The 17,993-nt window shown below is 39.0% G+C and overlaps 3 protein-coding genes and 1 non-coding gene across 5 annotated transcripts; 2 read left to right on the top strand and 2 right to left on the bottom strand.

Annotated features, from left to right (window-relative positions):
- The first annotated feature begins 1,472 nt into the window (after window positions 1-1,472).
- LOC145890602 (cell division control protein 45 homolog) lies at window positions 1,473-6,612 on the top strand. The gene is made up of 16 exons (XM_082981719.1): window positions 1,473-1,583; window positions 1,654-1,779; window positions 2,040-2,161; window positions 2,445-2,565; window positions 2,630-2,695; window positions 2,783-2,878; window positions 3,905-4,023; window positions 4,350-4,463; window positions 4,622-4,780; window positions 4,855-4,981; window positions 5,070-5,120; window positions 5,190-5,251; window positions 5,522-5,660; window positions 5,718-5,810; window positions 6,079-6,194; window positions 6,454-6,612. The coding sequence occupies exons 1-16, from the start codon at window positions 1,494-1,496 to the stop codon at window positions 6,593-6,595; spliced, it is 1,743 nt and encodes a 580-aa protein (XP_082837845.1). The 5' UTR covers window positions 1,473-1,493; the 3' UTR covers window positions 6,596-6,612.
- Window positions 6,613-6,912: 300 nt separating this feature from the next.
- Window positions 6,913-8,910, bottom strand: LOC145890601 (protein misato homolog 1-like). The gene is made up of 2 exons (XM_082981718.1): window positions 8,577-8,910; window positions 6,913-8,456 (listed from the first exon to the last, which is right to left on the bottom strand). Exons 1-2 carry the CDS (start codon window positions 8,845-8,847, stop codon window positions 6,922-6,924), a joined length of 1,806 nt encoding a protein of 601 aa, XP_082837844.1. The 5' UTR covers window positions 8,848-8,910; the 3' UTR covers window positions 6,913-6,921.
- Window positions 8,911-9,433: 523 nt separating this feature from the next.
- Window positions 9,434-16,935, bottom strand: LOC145890369 (cartilage oligomeric matrix protein-like). 2 transcript variants are annotated; one of them, XM_082981361.1, is made up of 22 exons: window positions 16,902-16,935; window positions 16,586-16,672; window positions 16,310-16,513; window positions 16,123-16,237; window positions 15,251-15,395; window positions 15,012-15,168; window positions 14,736-14,834; window positions 14,476-14,610; window positions 14,261-14,418; window positions 14,009-14,083; window positions 13,789-13,876; window positions 13,404-13,576; window positions 13,133-13,276; window positions 12,933-13,056; window positions 12,608-12,726; window positions 12,376-12,498; window positions 11,998-12,159; window positions 11,392-11,584; window positions 10,921-11,117; window positions 10,421-10,593; window positions 9,912-10,051; window positions 9,434-9,697 (listed from the first exon to the last, which is right to left on the bottom strand). In XM_082981361.1, the coding sequence occupies exons 2-22, from the start codon at window positions 16,647-16,649 to the stop codon at window positions 9,651-9,653; spliced, it is 2,835 nt and encodes a 944-aa protein (XP_082837487.1). In that variant the 5' UTR covers window positions 16,650-16,672; window positions 16,902-16,935; the 3' UTR covers window positions 9,434-9,650. The 2 variants fall into 2 exon arrangements, with proteins under 2 accessions (XP_082837487.1, XP_082837485.1); XM_082981359.1 differs by lacking the exon at window positions 16,902-16,935 and having other exon boundaries at window positions 16,586-16,782.
- On the top strand, window positions 15,852-15,923 carry Trnah-gug (transfer RNA histidin (anticodon GUG)). The gene has a single exon. It is a non-coding gene; the product is annotated as a tRNA-His (tRNA).
- Window positions 16,936-17,993: the final 1,058 nt, after the last annotated feature.

Here is a 17,993-nt window from a genome sequence, read left to right as displayed (position 1 = left end):
CAGAGATATTTAACAGTGCCACGATAGCGTGAGCGCAAACTGAGCTCTTTGATTGTTAAGTCTGCTTCTGCCTCGTCGTACAAAGCAACCAGAATTCGGATAACATCCCTCTGGTGAAACGCGAGACGAGCTGGAGCGCTTTTGAAATGTTCTGGCGCGCAGAATTTGTCAAGGCAGACAACACCAGGCAGAATATTACCAAGAAAATCAAAGGTTCGACACAGGACAAACTAGGAACTCATAACTAAAGCGAAAGAAAAGTGCTCGGAGAACAAATATGCATAAGCAATCCTTTTATATAGACTCGCATGTGGCCGCTTTTTGGTTTGCAATGACTCCGAAACAGCAGGAAAAGGTTTGGAAGATTGCGCGTGGGGGTTTAAAGAGACAGCTCAAAACATATTTTTGTCGCCGGTCAGTTCTGAACATCGATATTTTGTAAAGTTTTATGTGGTCGCGGTGATGGAGGTCATGCGAGTTCATATTAATAAGCTCAAAAAAGTTGACAAGAAAATCCAAACGATTTGCGAAGTGTCATGGTTGTATTGCATTGAACGAGTCCATGGGTTGGTCGGCGATAATTCAAAACAAGAGGCCACAATACAGATGGCAATAAAGCTGCTTGATAATTGCTTTGGCAAAGATGCCGAAAAGAGTAAAGTTTATGGCGACTTGCTCTTTGATATAGGAGTTCTTTATCATAAAACAAATCTTTTGGGAGAATCCGCCAAATATTACAGGAGAGCAGAGAGAGCATACCGTCAAACAGAAGCTATAAGAGACGAAGAAATAAAAAATAAAATCGAAACATGTCCAAAAAATTTGAAAAAACTTTCAAATAATAACAAGCCGCAATCTACCAGTTCCTAACTTTTGACTCTTTTGTCTTAATCGTTTTTCTTATTCGTTCTGTATTGGCATGCAGCTCTTGAGTTTTCGTTTGCTGTTTTTGCAAATTCACCCTATAATGCACTTACTACTGATGGAAATAAATTTTTTGCTCGCTCACTTGTTATGAAGTGAAAGCAGCTAGGTGGCTGAGGTTGCTGACTAACTGATCAGGCGCAGACTAATGCACATTATTGTGGGTTTGCAATTCGGTCCATCTGTTCAATGCCGAACTAAAGTAACAAATTAAACCACTCATGTATTTTCGTCCAATAAATGACTTAAATAATCGGTTGTTTTCCATTAAAAAATTAGAGAAGCGACATATTACAATTTTCGTGACATTTCAACAGTTATAAAAGTTATTCATGGGGTATAATACAATTTTCGTAACAATTCGGTTATTATTAAAATGAACTAAATCGTGCAAATAAGCTGTGCATTTTGGATATTAGTAATTGGCGGCAAAGTTTCAAGTTTTCCGAGTTACTTTTGTTTGCAATTGTAACAAAAGTCGAGAAATATATTACTGACACGCTATATTGTGCTTGATTGAAACTGTGTCGTTACTGTAACAAAAAGAAACATTGTGTATTTATCGTTTTATGATTGATGTATTGGTTGGCATATTAGCAATAATCGACATGCTGCTAACCGATCCAGTAAAAGATTTCTTTCATAAAATAGTTAATCAGGTATGTGGTATGTCAATATTTTATCTTTGTTCCCGTTTGATAAATAATGCGCGTGTTCCCTTAATTTCAGAGGGTGCTTGTGATGGTTGCACTGGATGTTGATGCCTTGTGTGCATGCAAAATTTTGCAGGCGTTGTTTCGATGTGACAATGTTCAATACACCCTTGTACCTGTATCAAACAAAAGTGATCTGGTGGTATGAAAATCTTTTTTCTGTTTATATCGTCTGCGCAAATAATGATCGCCGAAAAAAATCTTCCACACATAAAACAAACTTTCCAATCTGCTACCTTATCACCAGATCATAAAGTTGGACAAACTGGCAATTTTCTCATGGTGATGCATTAGCTAATTGTTTTAGTGAATTGGCGATAAAATTGCAGAAATTCTTTCCAATGTGCCCTTGTCGTATGAAAATTTAAGGTTACATTGAATTTATTTGTGTCATTTCTGCAGAGGGAGTTTGAAGAACACAAAGAACAAAACAAGCATATCATTTTACTGAACTGTGGAGCAAACATTGATTTGCTGAATACCCTCGATCCACCGGATGACATAACTTTCTACGTCATCGACAGGTTTTTTTTTTTATTGTTTTCAACTTTTTATTGTATTTTATTCTAACCTATGGATATACCTTAGATCTATGGGTCACTTTTTTGTCTGTTAAGGGTATAAGATACCACACAGCACTTTTTCTTCAATACACCTTATTGTTTTTTGTCTGACCGGTCGTTTTTGTCAGTCACTGTATTAATTTTTTACAGTCAATTTTTTTTTAAGTTAAACATAATTTTTTGGTTTTTTAAATAAAAGCAAATATATACCATGTGCTTAATTGTACAAACCTGTGTTTTTCAGTCATCGACCTATTGACCTTGTAAATTTTTATTGTGAGCGACAAGTCTACCTTATTCTGAAACATGACCAACAGGAAATTGAAACCATCCCCGACTATGATGTTATCTACAGAGAATATGATGTAAACGCAATCAACCAACATTTGTATTATAACATTAATTTAAATAATCTTTTTATTTGCACAGTCTGATGAAGGGAGTGATGTTGAAGATGAAGATGAGCAAAGTTCCAAACGAAGAAGATTCAATGAGGTGATCATTTAAATTCTCTTGAAGACATGGTCACATTGTTTTTTTATTCGAAAACATAAAATACAGCACTGAGTTTTTTTGCTTTAGTCATCGTTGATGAGAAAGAAGGAAAGGCGAGAATGGGAGGAACGAAGGAAGGAAATAATATTCGATTATGAGGAGTTTTCATATTATGGCAATAGTGTAAGTTTTTGTTTTTATGGAGATTCTAAACCATGTTATATATATTACTTATAAATAATACTTGCAAGCCCATCATTGGTTCGTTTATTATATTCACTTTAAACAACTTGTGTTATGTATTATATGCATAGGCGTCGACATTTCAAGGTTTTGTGAAATATTAAGGGTGACTTTTCCAGGTTTTAAAAACACGCAAAAAACATTCTGTCAGTCGTGTCACCCTAAACATAGGAAACGACGCAAATTCTGTTTCGTGTCAGTTTCTTCTTATACCGAACCATGTTGTTATAGCATTAAACACTTCGATAACGTACCCCCTTACCGAAAGCGGGACTTTTTTGTTTCACTTGGTCTATTGCAAATTTACTAATTATGAAGTAACAAAAAAATCCATTACCCAACAATGTCAATTCTTACCATTATGTTACAACAATTGCTGAGCTTCATGACAATCCACGAGACCATAGGCGCCTAGTTTTCATTTTTCCAGGGGGGGCGGCTATGTTATGACGTCATAATTTGTTACTATGACGTCATCAATGATCAAAAAACTGTGTTTGAATTACAATGCATGAGGCGTATTAGCCAAAAGGGCGGTGTTAACAATAAACGCACGAGATCGGTCTACGACACAACCAATAAGTACCTGTACTTGTTGGCATATCATACTGCCAGACTGACGTTCAACAACCGATGTCAGCTACGCAAGCGAAACTATAGGTCAACATATTTTGTGTGCGTCGCGCAAGAAACACATTGTTTTTAGGTCTTTTTTCTTCGAACGTTACAAATGCGACGAGTTACAAGGTGCGGATAGAGGCGCGTAATAGCCACTGTTTTTTTGGGGAAAAACCTGGGGGGGCACCGCCCCCCTGCCCCCCCGGACTAGGCGCCTATGCACGAGACACTTGTGTTTGTCATGATTGTGAAGGTGATAATAAATACATGCGTTTGTTTGTGAAGGGTGACATGTCACTCCAGTCACCCCTAAATCGACGCCTCTGATTATATGTATATACATGACAGGCATCAATGATAGTATATGACCTTGCTTGGAGAATGTCAAAAGACAACAATGAACTTTTGTGGTGGGCCATTGCCGGAGTAACCGACCAGTTTCAAAACAAGCGGATTGGGAGAGATAGGTCAGTCACTGTTAAAAGTCGTTTCATTGCTGTTATACCACCTGTTTAGCAATTTTTAAACATTGTACAAAAGGCTCTTTAAGCCTCTGTTCTGGCTCTGTGAGACAGCAAGCTATTTCCAAAAAGAAAATAATCTTGTTAACCACTTTCAGTACACTTGCACTTACCTGGGCATTTAGTGGTCAAAGGGCATACATCGCTCTTTGCATGTTAAAAAGGTTGCAAACTCTGATGTAGATAGATTACTTTTTGTGTCTAATCAATTTGTGAATGTGTTCAAAAATGTTTTGTCTTAAACCCTTTCATTCTTAATTTGGTTATTTCAGGTATGTAACTGGTGTTCTTGAGCTACAAGGTCACATGTCACGACTAAATCACACCAATGAGGATGAGGAGAATTCAAAGTCCATCGATTGCATGAGAATTAGTTTTGAGCACGAGTAAGTTGGCTTTAAAAGAAAACTTTGATAAATCAATTAACAATTCAAGCCCCTCCATGGGATGTTATCCTTCTATTTTCTTGATAAACTCTGCAAACCAACAAAAATGCACTAATGACTTTTCTCAAAAAATCAGGACATTATCAATGTTTTTCTAGTTTGGATCTAGCACTTTACCGCCATTGGTCATTGTTTGAGAGTCTCTGCCATTCCATCTCCACTGTGTCAGCGTTTAGAGTGTGGACCAACATTGGAATGAAAAAACTGCACCAATTCCTTGCAGAAATGGGAATTCCCCTTACACAGTGCAAGCAAAAGTAACATCTTTGTCATACATTGCAGAAAAATATCTGGATTTGTTGATTGTATAAGAAAATATTTTTTTTTTTAGATATGAATTTATGGACACAAAAATGCGTGATAACCTTCAAACTCTGGTGGAAGAATCAGCACTGAAGTTTGGACTTAAAAATCTAAAATTTCAATCTTTTTCTGCCCAATTTGGATTTAATCACAAGGTAAACTATAAAGCACGCTTGTGATGAATACTAAGCTGGGCTGTTCGCATGTCCAACACACTTTAAACAAGTCATATTTTTTTTCAAGATTTGTGCGAGCGATGCAGTTTATGCCATAAATGCTCTGCTTGAAAACATAGTAAGTTAAATTGACTTTATTGCCTGTTTTATCTTCGCTTTGCAAACAATTTATTTTACTAATCATCAGAAATTAAATGAAGCAATTGGAGACAAGTCAAACTTTGTTGATGCTCTGGAGGGTTTGTCAAGGTTGGTTTTGTCTTCTGTCCATAAAAATAAAAAATTAACTGTGACTGCAGGGATATTTGAAATATTGTAATAATGCAAATGCCCTCAACAATGTCATAATGGTGCAACAGACTGTTGTCTTATTTCAGAATCTTTATTTTAAACCATGATTCAGGATACATGTTCCTTTTATAAGCAAAAATTAATCTTAAGACAGTATTTTTCATGCCATTGGCTTCCAGTTTGTTTGCAGCTGGTTATGGTATGATTAAATTTAATTGTTTTCATTAGGATATCAGCACCGAAGATGAAGGAGGGTCTGGAGTTGGCAAAACTTCAATTGCAAGCAATCAGAAACAATGTGGGAACATTTATAGATGTTGGACAAGTATTGAGTTACGGCCCATTCCTTTACACCAGCATTAAGGAGGTAGTTGCACTGGTAATCAAATGGAAGTGCTCAAACTGAACCTTTCTGTTTCTTAAGGGAAGTCCAGACTACAAGTACTTTTCGCATCCAACACACCTCAATCTATTTTCCCACTATTTACTGCAATCTTACGTCAGGTCTCTGGGAAAGGTAAAATATGAAATGAACATGTTTGGTTTTCTTAATCAAACTCAAATTACATATCTGTGTGAGGTTAAAACACTGAACGTTTCTGAATGTACAAACAGCTTAGTTGTTGTTAAAACACTCTTTTTCAACCTCACACAGAAATATAACTTGCGATACGATACAGGATGGATAGTCTGCTAGTGTACCTTAGTTCCAAGATCCTGATTAGTTTAATACTTTGCAATACATTTTAAACTCAAAATATTGATGAATAATTTATGTAAACTAGTCAAAGCGTGAGAAGGCCATGCACTTACCGCTGGTGATATGTGCACCATGTGATGTGGAAGAGGGCATTTCAATCATTGCCGGAATCCCACCTCTTGCAGATGACTCAAGAAAGAAGTTAGTTTTTTATTGCAAATTTATAAGTAGTAGTGTTGGAGATATGGAGTTTTACTGCATTTCTGAAGATAGTTAACTGAAAACTGGGTTACCTGATCATTATAATTTTATGACATATTATTTTTGGCAACTTTTACAACCCATTAAGATCTCGTTATTGTGTTTAACATTCGTATGGTACTTCATAATTGTTGTGTGCAATAGTTTCAAAATTAACTTTATTCTGGTGTTTTAACTGATCATTGTTATTGCTTTTCAGTTTGTTTGGAAATGCATTTATCCATGCAGCAGAAAGAACCAAATCTCGAACCTCGCATGACTTTTTCGATTCTGCAGTTATCACAATGAAAAACGAGGATAGAAGTAAATTTATTGATGCTCTTATAACCATAATGACATGAAAAAGTTTAAATCAAACGTCTTGCACTCGTTCAAAACATCTAGAAAAAAGTGTTTCATCCTTGAATTCTATTTATATCATATTTTGTGTTTTTTTTACTTCTTTATTTGACTTGCGCATTCTCCTGCGCTTGGCTTATCTTTTGTGTAATAAACATCAACAACCTTATTGTGTACACAATGGGTATTTTTGATAGAAATGAACTGTTCAGGATACTGTAATTACAAAAAAAAATTCACAACAGATAGAAATACACAGTGACACAGCAAACACATTCTATTACAAAATTTACAGAAATGTTCTTGGATTTTTGCAACAGCACCTATTTTAATCGCTATCATCATCACTGTCATCGTCAAACACTGTAACACCACGGTAATCTCTTTCCAGGGTGCGAAATTTTTCAATTGCCTCCGTTAAATCTGATTCAGCATCATTGTTACCACATCTGGAATGCCACTTTCTTAGTAACAAGCCTTGCTCATAACTGGTTTTCAGAAGTTTAGAGAGGGCTGTTGTACTTTCCAGCACTGTTAGTACTGGAATGTTTGACACTGAGGTCTGGCTTTGTGATACAATTGCACCATGACCGTTCTGCAGATTCTTGCAAGAAGTTGGTGATAGTTTTCCACTCAGCAAGTATTCAGTGTACTGGTCTGAATATGTGGTCTGCTTCGAAAGGTTGGTTACACTTCCATCAAACTGGACCGATTTTGAAAATATTTGCGGAAAAGGAATTGCTGTTTTAACAGGTTGCTCTAAAATGGTAACATCACAGTGTTGGTTTCGAAATCTTTCTTTCATGTACATTTTAATCATTTCCTTCGGGTTGGTACATTGGTGTAATGCAGATTGCTCTGACAAATGTTTCGGAGACTCAAACTCCAAAGGAGTCATGCCATTCAGTGAAATGTTCTGTGAAAATGTTTTGACAACCTGCTGTGACAACATCCCACTGAAATCAGTGCCAGGTGTGAGGGAATGGTAAAAATTTTCATCAGCATACTCGCACAAAAAGTCTGCAAAACACTCATGTGTAATATGGTTGTAAGGTAATGGCAGAGAACAAGACATTCCAAGCAGCTTTCTGCTCCCAGGAGCCATGGTCACAGCAATGTTCGACATTGAAGATTGTCTGTTTCTTTGTCGATATGAGCGTGACATTCCTTCCAGTCCTGCTGCAATTATTGCGCTGGTGTGATAGTCCAGAGATGAGTCATAAAGCAAATGGGGAAATGTCCTTGATTTACCTTTGGAAAGATCACAACATGTCGATAAAGGTACAGCTAGACCACAATTGTCCAACATGCTTGCCAAAGTAAGAATACTTGCCAGTGATCTATTTCTAAGTTTTAAACCATTAGCAAGTTCCCCAGCTGGTTGTAACAACGGAAAACCAACACAGGTTTTACCCTTAAATTCATCATTCAAGTACTCCGTCACAGCGGATGCCATACCGCCAAAAGAATCATGCATGTTACAGAGCATGTGAAAGCCTTGCAATCCATCACATTCTTCTGCATAGAACCGAAGTGATTCTTCAATTTCCATCCAAACTGTTTCATGTTTAACTTCTCCATAGCCAAAGTGAAAAGAATCAAATTTGGTTGTGCCAATAGGGTTTGAATCAATGAGCACAGTGCTTCGTGGATGGTAGTGGATTCTTTTGAAGTCTGACCAGGTTTGAACAGTTTTCTCAAGCTTGTATGACCTAGGACTAGCACTGGAATGCGACAAATCTCCATTTTGGTGCCCATTAGACAGGTCATGACATTCCTCATCTTCTAGGTCTTGAAGATATTTATTTTTTTGTGCCGCTTCTGATTGACGAACATCAACCCCGTTATCCCAAAGAAAATGCGCTGAAAAAAATTTAAGCAAAATTCAATAATATCTCGTTAAAATTATCAGCTTGAAAACAGCTATGCAAGTTTTTCAAATGTTTGGAAAACTATTAAAACGTTTACGATTCTCATTCATACCATCTTCTTCCCCGTAGCTTTCTCCGTTGTACAATGATCCGTGTGCTGACAAGCTCCCAAAACTGTCCTTAGTGTCAACTAGTACAAGTCGGGGAGTAAATGTCGTTTCCCCGCGCATTGTCTCCCCTTCCCGAAACATAGCATCGGGGTCAATTTCGGAAATCTCGTCTCCATCTTCGTAGGCGAAAGAAGACTCCTGAATGTTCCACCAATGGGTTCCTACGTAGTTCGCATAATTCCCCAGCTGCAGAGTAATAATTTCGTTCGGCATACCTCAACTTTATGCACCCAATGCAACAACTCCAAACATCATTGTGAATGATAAATAACCAGTCATTTCCAAAACAAAAGGCACGTTGTAATTATTTGTTAATCCGACACAGCACAGTCTCCGATTTAATCTCTCTCCGTAATTTAGTTCAGAACATTTTTATGAACCAACTTCTATTTCAAATGTGCAGTTTTAATACCTCGTATGATCTGTATGCACATGCTTAATATAGCAATAAGGTGTTGATTACATGGATCTCAATCAAGTGGTTTAGTGTTAAAGCCTTGTGAGGTTATTGGTAATCGCGTCTTCAAATATGTGAAAACGACTGTCCGAAGTTGGCAACATATCGAAATATGACTAAATTTTTTTTTTTAACTTTTGCACAGATAATTAGGTTACAGTATATAACCTATAAGCTGGCACTCTTTTAATATTTGTTAGTTTCATTATAGCGACGGAAAGACATTATAAGGTGAAGTATCTTAAATGAACTGTGCGCCTATACTATTGGGGCGAAAATTTAGGTTCAATAGCACCACATGACATTAAATTTATTTAAAAATCAGTCATTTATTTACCACAATATATATGCGATTTGCTGAATATAAACACAAGTTTAGGCGAAATGCCTGAAACACGCAGACATGTATCAAAAACCCAACAGCACATTACAACATTCTTTTCCAATTTGTAAATAGAGACGTTTGCACAAGGTAAGCCATGATTGGAGGGCAAGGAATAGGAGATTGCAGTACGTTCACAAAAGCTACGAGCTCGGGCAATTGAAGCGTGCACTCCTTTCAAGTTTGTCCGGTTGCATTAAGATGAACATCTTGGGGCAAAGTATCTGAAAAAAATCAAAACAATTATTAGCAACAGTTATGTCTACAGGGGTTAATGTTAGAAACTAAATCACGGTATTATACGAACTTGTGGACATTAGGGTCGTATTTTCTGTTGCAAATAAAGCATAAGTAGGCCTCAGCATATTCATACAATTATTTCGAGCCATGTCAAAACAACAACTTTTTCATACAGCTGTTCGTCAATAGTATACCTACCATTGCACCGGTACTGAAGATTCGACCAGATAACATTTTCCTGACTGAAGCAGAAGCATCCGAGTCTCCCTCCTTTCACTGTGTTGTCGAGGATTGTCCCGGTATCCGCAATCAGCGTGGAATGTTCGAAGAATTTAATTCTAGTAACACATACGATTGATAAATACCAGCTCTGGGGTCAATTGTTATTTACTTTGACTGAACGGCTGAACGGTTCATATTCTGTCTCAAACATTGTTGAACTCATACAGAACGCATTGCCAAGCACACGGTGAGCGACGTAGATGAATAACCTTACTTCGATTGTTCGTTAATAACTTATCCTGAAGGGCCATAATAATCATTTGGAGAGCTACAGACAGGTGTACACACTGTTTCGACCTAAAAACTCTCATGAGTGCAACAGGTGACTGTGGCACTGGACTAGCTTTTAAAAGAGCAGACACAGAGATACGCAAATCGCTAATAACTAATTTCACAATATCAGGGTTTGTACGTTTTCGTTTTACCTGATCAAGCCAACATGGGGTCTGTGTTTCAGTTCCCATCTGTATGACGTTCTGTCCTTCCAACCTTGCTCCATAGGATCGCTCCAGAGCACAGTTATCTCACCGGGGGTATCCATAAAGTGCCACAAAGCATTCCTCATTCGCTCTCCGGGTCCTTTGTTTGAGTGTACGGCCTATAACACAAACTAAAGTTATAAAGGCTAGAAGCGTTCGAGTCTTCAAAACCTTTTTTACTTATTATCAATATTGTAACTAAATTATTAACTGTAATGTTTCATCGGTATTCGCAAAATTGGTCGTGCTTGGAACAAACAGATTGCGACTTCCAGACAAAAACGATTTGGAAAGTGAGTAATTTAACCATTTTTGAAACAAAAACACCGTTCACAGATGATTGGCCATTTAAAAGGAAAATAGCGAGTCTTCTTTACAAGAATCACGTATGTTGTGTAGCAACATCAGGTAGCCACATCAACGTCACGTTAATGAATATCACCAACCTTCAGTTGTAGACCAGGTTTGGCCACCGCCCGAAATGGAGTCGCCTGCCAGTAAGTCTGCTCGGTTTGCTTCCAAGTTACAACGTAGTATCGTGAGCTGCTCTGGTAGCTGAAGATAAAACCTGCGTAGTCGTCATCGGTCGCCGTGTTGACGAAAAACGTCCCGCTGAAATCCACGCCGTCAAAGGAATCGAAACCTTCGAGAAAATAAAAACGACGGGCGTTGTTTTTACTTTCCGCGGGTCCATTACAATCTGCTATAATATCAAAATAATTGATGGAACGCTATTTGCGGATTTACTCATAGTTCTCATAGTTTTAAATAACAAAAACATGTCAATGTTTCCAACAGTATGGGCCAGTTTCTTTATTCAATTAATAATTGATCATTTACGTCAAAAGTCTTAAAATTAAATTGTAGGCATCAAAAACAAATTCAATGGTGGCTTATTTTGTGTAAGGTCTTCATACCCACTGCAAGTCCAGGATCACTGTTTTGCGTTTGTACGATTTCCCGTCCCTTGTTGAGGACAACCCAGTTGGGGTCGATCTGCGCATCACCCCGGGGGTCAAGGATCACGCTCTGGTATGTCCTGAAGTCAGTAGTCGCCACTTGTACGTTCTCCGGACATGCGTCCTTCCAGTCGTATACTTTATCGCCATCCTGCAAAGCAGCAGTGTGTGTTACATTCGCCAACGGCGGGAATGTACCATGAAATGTGTTGTGTATCGTATCGTAAACCCAACAAAAGGGCGTTTCATGTTCCCCGTGTTATTAACGTGTATTAGCGATGCGGCTTGAACCTGTGGAATTACGGCAAACCTCGGTGTGTGTTGATTGCGGTTCGGTCATTATTTGCATGTTTGTGTTTACCTATAAAACACGCGCACCGTTAGTGTCGACATACGTGAACTGTTTGAGACTTAAAACACATCGGGTTGCCCTTAAATTCACCATTCAGGCACTTTGTCACAGCAGATGCCATACCGACACCACAGGTTGCCAAGATATGCGGAACTGTGGCCGCCCACATTCATAACATCTATTCTCCTAAAAAGACATAAAAAAAGACATACCTGGTCGTCCTGGCAAACGTCCCCTACCCCATCTTCGTCTGTGTCAGTTTGTTCTGGGTTGAAGACCAACCGACAATTGTCACCAGTGGTTGTGATGCCGTAATCTGGAATACCATCGTTGTCGTCATCATCGTCGCATACATCACCGACGCCGTCGTTGTCCTGTCACGTTGTCACATTGAATTCCCAACATATTAAGCTATAATCTTACTTTATGGCTAGGCGACAGGCCCAACAAAAATGGGGGCAATCCGTGCCACTACCCATGCGGGTCTAGGGGGCAGATGAATTTTTTGAAAAGGACACATACGTTTGTTTGCTTTGAAACTGGGATTACTACGACAAAGGCTCCACTATAAAATGTTTGCGTTGACATACCGTGTCCAGTTGAGCGCTGTTGATTACGTAAGGACAATTATCGACGCTATTCTGACGTCCGTCGCCATCTACGTCAGCGTCGTCATCACAAACGTCACCCACCAAGTCATCATCTGTGTCAATCTGTTATTAAAACGAAAAAAACTATTAGCTTTATGGTCATTTGAACATGCTTCCGTTATTAACATCCGCAATAAAATGCATTCGAGGTTGAAAGTTAAAAGTGTGTTACCTGCATAGCATTGCTCTGTGAAGGGCAGTTGTCACAAGCATCTCCCACACCATCGTTATCCAAGTCACTCTGGTCATGGTTGGGAGTGTAATCACAATTGTCCTGGGAATTTGGGATTCCTACACAAAAGGATGTAAAAATGTAAAAAACGTGTGACGTTGGTCTCAAATCCCAAGAATTTTGGAGACTTCTTTGGTGCATATGTAAGGTTATAACTTTCGGCATATGTCAGATAAAAACTGGCAACAACAAATCAACCAATGTCGCTTGAAGACATGGTTGAAATCAAGATGTTTCGACAGCCAACACCAACGCGTCCACTTACCATCACCATCGATGTCATTGTCGCAAACATCGCCAACCCCGTTTGAATCTTGATCCAATTGTTTCGGATTCTTCACATTCGGGCAATTGTCGCAAGCGTCCCCATGTGAGTCGCTGTCTGAGTTCTGTATGAAATTGATTTAACACATTAGCAGTGAGACGTTGTTGAATGCGCTTTGCTGCATTGAACTGTTTGCAAACCTGCTGATCGGCGTTGGGAACAAAAACGCAGTTGTCCTCCAAGTTTGTGACGTCATCGTTATCCGCGTCATCGTCGCATGCGTCACCGATTTCATCGTTGTCCGAATCCTCCTGACCGCTGTTGGGCACATACGGGCAGTTGTCCTGATTTAACCAGAAAAATTAAACGTAACATTTTTTTCATTGTGGTAAAAGCCTCATCAGAATTAACCATTTTCAGTCAAAAAACACCATAAAAAATTTAATGCTGTCGTAATATTGGTTTTATTACCTGCTTGCACGACTTCTCGCGACACAAGAGTCCCTCGTCCGGGAAACCGTCTTGATCCGTATCGGTTGCGCACAAAAATCCAGACCCGGCAAATCCCACGTGGCATTCACACAAGTAGTCGCGGTTGGTGCCGATCACACGACAATCGGCGTCGTCGCTGCACGGGTTCACGCCTTTAAGGTTTGAAACGGTTTAACAAAAGATATAAGGGGGTATTGGTCGTGTTATTTTTATGCCTAAATTAAGTTTGAAAAGAGTCTCTAATTTTGATGAAAACATGTGGAGAAATAGGTTTGTTAATAATGTAAACGAAGGTATTGAAAGGATGTTATATCTGTATATGTCAATAAATGCATTGGTTGCGGCAGACGTTTAATTTCCTTACTTCCATCACTGCAAAGTCGAACTTCTGTGCATCCTGCAGTCTGGTTTCCTTCATAACCATCGATGCAGCCTCCACATTGAAATGATCCCTAAATAAATCAAAAACTTTGTGTTAGGACTTTTTTCACTGTAACATACCATGTTATAAACCGAAAAAAACACAATTGTATTCACAAAACGTGAAATTGATGGTATGTTGCCAGCTATTATACCGCACCTACCTCTTCATTTAGGCAAGTCGAAAACTCCACGCATCCTCCATTGTTTGATGCGCACTCGTCTATATCGTTGCATATCTGCAAAAAGAAGCATCTGTGAGCCTTTAATGCCAAACATAAGCTAGTATCAACAAGATCGGATTCCTTGCAATAATTTCGCCTGTGGTTTCTTTATGTAAGTTAAGTGAATGCTTTTAAAATGCAGAAACATCTACAAATCGATGTGATTGTTACATTTGATAGGTCTGTTTGTACCTGCTTCACAATTCCGCTGTTAGTTGCATTTGATTCCAGGTAACCTTTCGGGCAAGCCGTGCAATAATAACCGCCCTCCGTATTTACGCATGACGTCAAGAAGTAGCACGGTTCATGTGACACGCATTCGTCGATGTCTTCGCAAACCGTACCGTTACCTGAAAATATTTGACGTCATCAGAAATCATTTATTTCTTTAGAATAATGAAACATACCTTGGTACCCGGAAGGGCAATCCCCACACTCGATCCCTTGATCCGTATCAGTACAATCCACACCCGGCTGACACGGATCATCTGAGCACGTGACTTTTACTTCATGGTGCTGTTCGCGGTACGTGTCTCTTGTTCCTAAAGTTTTTGGTTAAAAAAACAAATTTCAATCTGTCCAATAGTTCACATACGACGAAGTAGTTACAAAGAAAGCAAAAACATTGGCATGAACAACTAGCAAGGGTGTAGTCCTATATGCTTACCGCATATCGCGCAGTTTGACAAAGTGTTTTTTAATGCTCGTGATTCAGCAGCTTGTTCCTTCATTGCTTTGTGTATGTCCTGCAGTACGGACGTCAAATCTGCGACGGAAAAGGTTTACATAAAAATACTGTAAGTTATACAGACGACAAAATTAATGTTAAGTATACGTGGGCTTTCATATGACAACTTCTTCCATCATATCCGCACTATTTTTCCCATAGCCTATCATTCTCATTTTCAGTAAGTATCATAAAAACATAAAATATATGAAAGACCTGATAACTGCACTACAAGGTCAGAAATCGGTTTGTATTTGTTGGTTAGATCGTCGGCTGTCTCCGGTGTATCAGATTGTGAGCAAGCAGTGACGTAATTTCTGCGTAGGAAAGGAAGGGTTTTTCCTGGCACCATGATTGCCTGTTTGATGTAGGGCTACAAAAATAAAATGGTATAAACCCCATAAAAACGACTCGCCTTATGATAGTACAAGTGATTTATGTTTGCACGAACTTACCTCAAAATTACGCCTGACTTTTCTACCAATCTTGATTATTGGCGTCAACGTAAGATTTTCTTGTCTTTGTATAAACCATGGATTAACATCCAGGTGGCCTTTTTCGACGCAATCTACCAAAAGTGATGCTCTTGCCTCTCCAGGTCTGTGGACAATTTTATATTGTGTTACTCACTGGTTTTGTCGATACCTTCTGATACTATAGGTCTTTTAGGAACGTCAGGTCCTCGAGGAATGGTCTATATAGGCCTTGGATGTAACCACTGCACCTTATTTAGTTGCCCATTCAAAATTTCATGGCTTTCCAAGCTGATTGACATAGGATTAAAAATTGCCGTTTCTGTCACCCCGCATACTTTAGCAACGCCAATAAGCAGACCTTACTTTTCAAATTGTTATTTTTCAGCAACATTCTAGACAAAATAAAGCAGGCCTATACATTCAATAAGTGTACAAGCGTTTGAGACATAGCAAATGCAAACTTCACAAATTACTAATTAAGGTTAATAATACCCCAGTGGAAAACAATCATAAGGAGAGCCAATATCAACCTTTTTTCACGCCACGGCAGTGCCCGCGACCGAATGGGGTAACGGGCGACGCTGTGATCGTATAGTGGTTAGTACCTCACGTTGTGGCCGTGATAACCCAGGTTCGAATCCTGGTCACAGCACTCCCTTTTTCTTACCATATTGTTTTACTGAGGCCGAGTCACACTTGCCATATTTATTTTTCCGTTTGGCCGAAAAAGCAGCTACTTTGCGTTTTTTTTTACCAGTAGCCTACAGGCCTTGTGTACAATTGTATCCTTCAGAATACAAAATGGTATAAGCCCACTCATTTTATTTTACAACTACTGCATGCAAACCTACCTTATTACTTTGAAGTGCAACAAAATATTATGCCATTTGTGGTCTGCAATCCAGACATCTCGAAAAACAGTCGCAAGTATATCGTTTCTATCATCAGGAGTTATACGCACAGCAACTGCATCAAAACAAGTGAAGTGATTTTAATACAAAACCGTAATACAAATAAGTTGATAACCATGTTTGCTACCTTTTCCTTTGTGTCCGTTCACAGATATTTCAAAATACTTTTGACTTCGATCACCCTCTGTGTCTTTGTAAAGCCCAACCGAAACGGCGTCATCTCTTGCTGGAATCTTGACGTTCGCGACAAACGAGATTGCCTCATGGTGATGTAACAAGTTTGCGATTTTTTCGGGTGACCTTGTTGGGTCAGTTGCAAGAAGATTGATCTCTGTTCGTAATAAACATTTCAAAATTAACTAATACATTGACTTGTAATGAGGCCACATAATCATATACGTACCTGAACTTAGAACTCCGAGAACACAATTCAGAACCAAAAGCGGAATTACTTTTATCAGTTCCATTGCAGCAAAAGTCTCAAATCAAGCTGAAGGTTAAAATGTTATCTGATTTAACTACTTCCTCTGCTGGAACTTTGACACTTCACAAAAGCTGATAATATTTACACCGCGATCTCGCCAAACTACGCGCCCTAAAACATTCAACTCAAACAAAAAACAATTAGCACATTACTTGTGACGTCACCACAAAAGGGTGATCAGTGCCTGAGGTAACAAAAAACAATTGCAAGTATATTTTTACTGGTCCTAACTTACAATGTCTAGGCATGTCAGAAGTAAGAATCGTTTCTATCGACTTCGTGTCTTGGTTGCACGAAAAAAAATTGTCCAATTGACAGCCACATCCTCAAAAACTTAATGGAACCGCCCGACTGCGACGAATCAAGATTACGTCATACAACAGGTGCATTTCCACCGAACAATCGTTCCCCACTCAAGGAACCGTGGCGCGCACGGGTCTGGTGTGGAATTTCAGGTGTTTACAACCTAACCGGGGTGTAGTGGGCGCAAGAGGGGGTCTAAATTTTTGGAAGCCATGTGGTGGCCACTGCCCGCTAAAACCCGAAGTTGATACAGTTCAACTTTTATCTAAAAAAAGGCCTAATACTATATTTTCAAAAAACCTACCACCATGTCGTCCAATGCACTCTAAAATAAACCTTTTAAACGCCAATACTTATAATTATTATTATTATCTCAGCAAAACCCCAATCTTCCGCACCACAGCCACCTTTTCCGTTCACAAGATGTTTTGAGACAAGTCGGACTATTTACACATCACGATGAGCACAATTACAGGGTCGAAAAGGTCAGTATCAGATTTCTACAAAAACTCCAAGCACTTCAACGCAATGATTGATGAACCCTAAGCAGTAACTAATTTTATCATGTGAAACTTACTGTGCGTTTTGCACATGGAGTATCAAAATAAAACGTGCCTGGCAAACTTTGACATATAAATGTCAGAGGGTCTAACAAAACACAGTGTCACGTGTTCCACAAATTGACTTTTATTTTTATCCGGTCAACACACAGGAGCAGCGAAGCTGATGTATTAAAACATAATAAACCGAAAGTCCAGTGTTGGTGAAGGCAGTTGTCGAAAGTACTAGGTGCGAGCACTGTATCAATTCAACTGTCCCAAGTCCACCGGTACATGTGACGTGTTGTAATTATTCCAGCGCCTAATTATACCGCGCACGTTAAAGGTTCCCGCTGATACGCAAACACAAAGCGAGATCTATTATACAAAGGTTATAGCTGTACAGAAAAGACCCCCCATACCCCCCTCCCGTGATCCAGTGGTGGTTACGTTAAGGTGGAAACAACGTCAGTCTGTCGTGCTTA

Source organism: Ascidia mentula, chromosome 2 (assembly GCF_947561715.1).
Source record: "Ascidia mentula chromosome 2, kaAscMent1.1, whole genome shotgun sequence".
Classification (NCBI taxonomy): Eukaryota; Metazoa; Chordata; class Ascidiacea; order Phlebobranchia; family Ascidiidae; genus Ascidia; species Ascidia mentula.
This window is presented reverse-complemented; position numbering and strand designations above follow the sequence as displayed.

Coding starts and splice junctions, on each gene's coding strand:
- LOC145890601 (XM_082981718.1), bottom strand. CDS start 8,847: ATGCCGAACGAAATTATTACTCTGCAGCTGGGGAATTATGCGAACTAC. Junction 8,457..8,576: donor AAGCTACGGGGAAGAAGATG/GTATGAATGAGA, acceptor AATTTTTTTCAG/CGCATTTTCTTTGGGATAAC.
- LOC145890369 (XM_082981361.1), bottom strand. CDS start 16,649: ATGGAACTGATAAAAGTAATTCCGCTTTTGGTTCTGAATTGTGTTCTC. Junction 12,499..12,607: donor CACAGAGCAATGCTATGCAG/GTAACACACTTT, acceptor TTTTAATAACAG/ATTGACACAGATGATGACTT. Junction 11,118..11,391: donor TGATCCTGGACTTGCAGTGG/GTATGAAGACCT, acceptor ATTTTCTCGAAG/GTTTCGATTCCTTTGACGGC.
- LOC145890602 (XM_082981719.1), top strand. CDS start 1,494: ATGATTGATGTATTGGTTGGCATATTAGCAATAATCGACATGCTGCTA. Junction 2,879..3,904: donor TTTCATATTATGGCAATAGT/GTAAGTTTTTGT, acceptor TATACATGACAG/GCATCAATGATAGTATATGA. Junction 5,121..5,189: donor ATGCTCTGCTTGAAAACATA/GTAAGTTAAATT, acceptor ACTAATCATCAG/AAATTAAATGAAGCAATTGG.